This window comes from Salvelinus namaycush, chromosome 16, assembly GCF_016432855.1.
Source record: "Salvelinus namaycush isolate Seneca chromosome 16, SaNama_1.0, whole genome shotgun sequence".
NCBI lineage: Eukaryota > Metazoa > Chordata > Actinopteri > Salmoniformes > Salmonidae > Salvelinus > Salvelinus namaycush.
Genome location: NC_052322.1, coordinates 24,433,883 through 24,439,927, shown reverse-complemented (window position 1 = coordinate 24,439,927; position 6,045 = coordinate 24,433,883). Strand labels below are relative to the sequence as shown.

General features: G+C 39.9%; 1 protein-coding gene across 1 annotated transcript; it reads left to right on the top strand.

The window, feature by feature from the left end:
- The first annotated feature begins 2,202 nt into the window (after positions 1-2,202).
- Positions 2,203-5,650, top strand: LOC120061210 (UDP-GlcNAc:betaGal beta-1,3-N-acetylglucosaminyltransferase 7-like). Its single transcript, XM_039010837.1, has one exon. The coding sequence runs from the start codon at positions 2,580-2,582 to the stop codon at positions 3,825-3,827; it is 1,248 nt and encodes a 415-aa protein (XP_038866765.1). The 5' UTR covers positions 2,203-2,579; the 3' UTR covers positions 3,828-5,650.
- The last annotated feature ends 395 nt before the right edge of the window (positions 5,651-6,045 follow it).

Genomic DNA, 6,045 nt, shown 5'->3' with positions numbered 1-6,045 from the left:
TATAGGAGAGGTCGCAATTTACTCGATAAATTGGTTCATGCCAACTGCCAGCCACAGAAGAAAATCAGCCAGGCTCTTTTTCGCCCTCTTCCAAATGGTAGCTATAAATGCAGTGGATGCGCACAGTGCAACAATATTGTTTCCGCTCTTGTAAACCCAGGGTCGTTACACTACTCCCTCCTTTCAAAGAGCGCGTCCTCGCGCTAGCTTGCGACTCTAGGTCTTACAGGAACGCGCTCACCGGCCAAGCACACGCACTGTCGTGGATGCAAGGTCCGATCACTTCTGACACCAATGTAATGAAACAGCAGGGAGCAGGTCTCGAACCCTCGACCTTCTAGCCCGAGGTCCGGCGCGCTATCGACTGTGCCGCAAAAGCATGCTCAAGCGGAAGAGTCGATTTCCGCGCGTATAAACCCAGGGTCGTTACACTATGATGAAGTGTGAATATTTCTGCCACCCACACACAGGAAAACGGTTCCAAATAAATGACATTATTAAGTGTTCCACCACCCATGTTATTTACATTATTAAATGTCCATGTGGGCTCTGCTATGTCGGTAAAACCACCCGCTCTCTCAAACAGAGAATTAGTGAACATAAAAGTTAAATCAGGAGAAACGACAGGGACGATTATCCAGTCGCAGTACATTTTAATGACCTAAAGCATGACATTTCTACCTTTAGATTTTGTGGCATAGAGAAAGTTAAGATATCAGACAGGGGAGGTGATATTAATAATACTCTGAGTAAAAGAGAATGTTTTGGGATTTTCACCCTCCAGACATTATTTTCTAAAGGACTTAAATGATGAAATGCCTATGTATGTTATGTTGTGAATTTGAACATGAATTATGTTCCTATTTAAGATTACTCTGATGTTTTTCGTACGATGTACCCACTGATTAATGAAAACGTGCTATGTCCTCATTGTGGTTTTACATACGTGTTAAATACGTCTTATTTACACACTTTATTCGAATATTTATGAAATGCATATTGTTATATTTGGTAGCACTTATTTATTTTTCCTTCGCCTCCAACCCCTTTCGATGCGTGGAACGGATGTGGGTGGGGCTAGGTCTACATAAGGGTGATATTTTTTTTTTTAATCACAAAAACTCTGACGAAGGCCGATACGTAAATGTATTAATTAAAGATCAGCGATACTATCGAGAGCAGTGTGCGGTTTTCTTTTTCCTTCATCTTGTTCAACTGTTGCCATGCACCTGTAAAGAAGATTGCTCAGATGTGCGAGTGCCTTTTGAATTTTGAAGGACTTAATAGGTTAAAATAGTGGAGTAGGGTGAGTGTAGTAGATGGTAGGTTATTTGTTTATTATTATTTTTCAAGCAAGGTATAAGGGAGTTATACTCCAGCCTAGCAGGTGGCGGTAATGCAACATTTATTGGATGCCAACCGCCCTTAAACCTCGTGGAAGAAGAAGCTCGGACAGGCGGGAGGCAGGGGCGCTTCGGTACAGTAGGTGGCGTTAAAGACGCTGGATGTCAGCCGCCGATAAACCCCACAGAATACACTTTTTAGCCAGCTAGTCTGGTACACAGCAGGCGTTGGCGACACCGTGTGCTAGCTAACTACTTGAGTATCGTGTCTTACTTTGAATGCACTTTATAGGCCAAGACACTTGGCCTATAAAAAAAAAAACGACACAAGTTTGACCCAATGTGCGCACTGCACGCACCTCTCAACAGACGTTTGACAATTCCCCAAAACCGACACACAGGGGTGCTGAAAGCTTGATTTTCCTCACACCTCCCCTGGAGTTACACTGTTTTGGCCCCGGGGGATATTCTCACTCACACATATATATATTTTTGTATTACTGGAGATTGCCGCAAAACACATTTCCCCACTAGATTCTAATCAAGCTTTCTGAAGCTACTTTGATGGGCAATTGTATCATACACAATATTATATAATACAGTATAACGTTATGATCATTATAATATGACAATACATTACAATGCTTGAAAAATAAATAGCATAGGTGCAATCAAATGAACAATATAGCCTCAGCCTTAGACTTCGTTTTTTCAAGAATCCCATGACATTAGATATCTAGCCTTGTCGATGTTCAAAGTCTAGTGAACCAACAGGACGCGCAGTCCAGTGAGCCACCTGTGATGTGAAATAGGAAACCTGCATTTGGTCACAGAAAAGTGTACTGGGGAGGGGAGAATTAAAAGTGAATAAGGGGAGAAACTCGTAGGCGACAGTCACTTTTCAAGACCAGTCTGCAGGTGGTAGACTATCTCTCACCGAATATATTTTTTTTTTAAATGCATGATGTAACAAAGATTGTTTTCTCAAAGAAAATAAAGTAAATGTAGGGGAATAGCACGGTGGCGTAGCCAGTTTATTTTCAATGTAGCTTGACACGGAATAGTTGCTCTGTTGACTCTGTAGCCAGTCTATAATTTACGCGCAGCTCTCCATTTTTCAAAGGACAATGATGGACTTCAAATGGACACTAAAGAGTAATTAAATGCTATGAAAATAGGGGTGCCTATTCAATTGAAGTATTTCTCATTCATTCATACGCGTTTGGCGCTATAATTATGGATAATTCTTTCAGGAGAAAGAGGATATTGAAAACTCTCCTGAGCTTGTCTCTCGTTTTTGCGTCTTTGGTGATGATTTCAAAGTTCAAGCTTGTGGATAACAGCATCAAGGACGACATGGAGGTTAAAAGCATGGGACACGCCGGTTGGTGTGGACCTGAGTGTGATTTATACAAAGGAAAACGCATATTGAAAAGCAGTTTGGGAAACTACTCGCCGCCAGTTATTGGTGATGATTTGGATGCGCCACGGGTGACCGTCACCAACACTACTGCGTCTACTTGGGATGTACACGTTATGAACTGCAGTGAAGATTCAGCCGTAAGGAAAAATGATTGGTTTCGACGTTTGGATACGAGGTTCCACCAGTTTGTGTTGCACAGACATTGTCGATATTTCCCAATGTTGATAAACCATCCGGATAAGTGCAGGAATGGAGACGTGCACTTGCTCATGGTTGTAAAATCCGTCATAGAGCAGCATGATAGGCGAGAGGCCGTGCGGAATACCTGGGGTAGGGAACAAACAATTGATGGTAAGAGAATAAAAACGCTGTTTCTCCTTGGAAGCCCTACAAATGGCAAAGACACTAAAAACCTTCAAAAGTTGATTGAGTATGAGGACATGATATATGGAGACATTCTCCAATGGGATTTTATGGACACATTTTTCAACCTCACCTTGAAAGAGGTAAATTTTCTGAAATGGTTTGATATTCACTGCTGCAGTGCCAAGTTTATATTCAAAGGGGATGATGACGTTTTCGTGAATACAAATAACTTGCTGGAACTTATTCGTTTCAAGACTGAGGACCGCAAAGTTCTAAATGTATTTGTTGGGGACACCATCTCCAAAGCCATCCCCATCAGAAACCGCCAGAGCAAATATTACATCCCCAAAGAGCTGTTTGACAAACCGTACCCACCTTATGTTGGTGGTGGTGGGTTTTTAATGTCCTCACAATTAGCTCGGAGACTGTTCGTGGTTTCAGAGGCCTTGGAGCTCTATCCGATTGATGATGTCTTTTTGGGAATGTGTCTACAGAAGCTACACTTGGCACCTGAGATGCACCCAGGATTTAGGACCTTTGGCATCATGAAACGCAGAGTGAGCCCAATGAACAGCGAACCGTGCTTTTTCAAAAACCTAATCGTAGTCCATAAACTGAGCCCTCAGGAGCTACTCATGATGTGGAGCGTAGTAGAAAATAAGGAGCTGGTTTGCGCCAAAAGGACTGCACAATGAGTGTCAACCTACAGCTCAAAAGGACTCAAAGGTTATGCAAAAAATATTGTAAGATTTTACAATTGAATTGTAATATTTGTATGTAGGCCTAGTAGGGCACTAAAAAGATCCAACTAAGAAAGAATGTGAAAACAATCATGCGGTGATTTTTTTTTTTAAACAAATGTTTATGAATGACATTCTTTCATTCTCACCTACCTGTTTGTTAATGTTTTTCTAATGTAGATAGGTAGACCCAAATCCCAACAGGAAAACCAAATAAGTAAATGCACATTCCTTAGGTCTACAAGATGAACCACTTTTTCAGCCAAATCTGTAAATAAATGGCAGCCTTTGACACTGAAAACCCCTTTTCATGCTACAGTTTTAGTGCTTTTGAATTTTGAGATAATGGATGTGTGAGTAACACTGAAAAGGTGGAGATTACATTAAAATATAATTAGGTAAAGAACAAATTCTAGAACACATATTGAATTATATTTTAAGAGTCAAAACTAGTTTTTGGTTTGATGTTTGTAACAGATTCAATAAATATGTATTTGTTATATCAGTGTTTTACTGTAGTGCTGGGTAAGAGTTGAGGGCTGCTAGGTGGATATCAAACCCTAATTGTTGATGTAGAAGTGTTGGTGTAGAAGATTGCAACAGGTGCCTCTAAAATACATCTTTGACATCTCAAACAAACCAGAAAAAGAGCAACATCAGCACTGTCCAGCTTCATTTAGCTTTATTTAATCAAACATGGATGTTTCAATCTGTGCACAAAATGGTTGTAAATCTACAGTCAATACTGATGGATATGTACTCAAAATACACAAGGACAATATATACACCTACGTAATTGAATAAATATGGGACAAACCTAATTCACAAATGCAAAATTATAAAGGTTTAGGGCCCTATTCCGTGTTGTGGAGAACGCGAACGGAATCACGTATTGCAGACATTACAACGGAATTCAACAATATTCACATACCCTATGTATTGAATTTAGTAAGAAATCAACCAAATCTATTGAACTGAATAGAAAATGTATTAATTTGCACAAGTGAATCATAAGCCATGAACAACCATTTCATGTGGATGAATTACCTGACATATGAAATAAATCACGACCGGGTTGATGATAACATGAAATGCCGGTACAAGTTTATAGCCTAAATGCCCACAGACAATTGGTGTCGGTAACATTTGGTATGCGTGAATTGGCTGTGGAAACGCCTTATTGATATAATAACCATCATATCGAAGTAAACTTGGAGTCACGTGATGATATGGTGTGTGATCCTCCCAAGACTCAGGGAAGCGTGCAGATGATTAGGCTACAGATAAAATAAGTGATCAACTTCAACGGGTGGTGAAAGTGCAAGGTTGATGCTCCTTTCCAATAAATATAGTATCTTATTCTGGTGACATGATGATTGATGTTTGGCTGGCATTTTACAAATAAAACATGTTTCCATATCTGTGAGCTGTTGAGCTGTTGGATAGAGCGCAGTACCATGTCCAGAGTGGGCACATTCGCTATAATGCATTTTTTTGTGTGTGACAAAACCGTCAGTAGAGTTGAATATGCAATGGAACCCCATTTAACTTGTATATTTTATTCGGTACATGGGAATGTAACCGCAAAAAGTATTTTTATGTGCACTACGTCATCACACACGCATACCTTTATCCACAACAAGTAGGGTAGGAGGGTGTAACTAGTTCCCCTAAGAACAATGTCTAATTGCTCACCCAAAAATGCAATGTTTGGAGAGAAAAAAGGGCATGTGGATGAAGGTCATCAACTATAAAGCGAAATAAATGGCTACAGTCTACACTTCTTTAGTGATTTCATGAAATGTTTTTTTTTTTAAAGTACTGGGATAATTGCCCCGGGTACTTTTATTTAGAAATTCTTTAGTAAGTAATACTTAAAAAGCTTGGTCTAGTTGTCTTATTTCTAAATAAGGGGGGGGGGGGGGGGGGGGGGGGGGGTGTAGCACGTCACAATTAATATACTGCACTATGAGGAGATGTGATGTAAAGTCCTTTTTAACTCACCTGCACATTGTTCTTTCTCTGTTGATCCTTTTCCATACCATCCATTATGTACAATTGAACTAAATAGGATTTGAATAATGCAAGATCTTAAATCCCAGCAGTCTATGAAATGACATTCGGGAGCAAAAGGTTTTCAATAGTTGTTTTAAATGAATTAAAACAAATATTA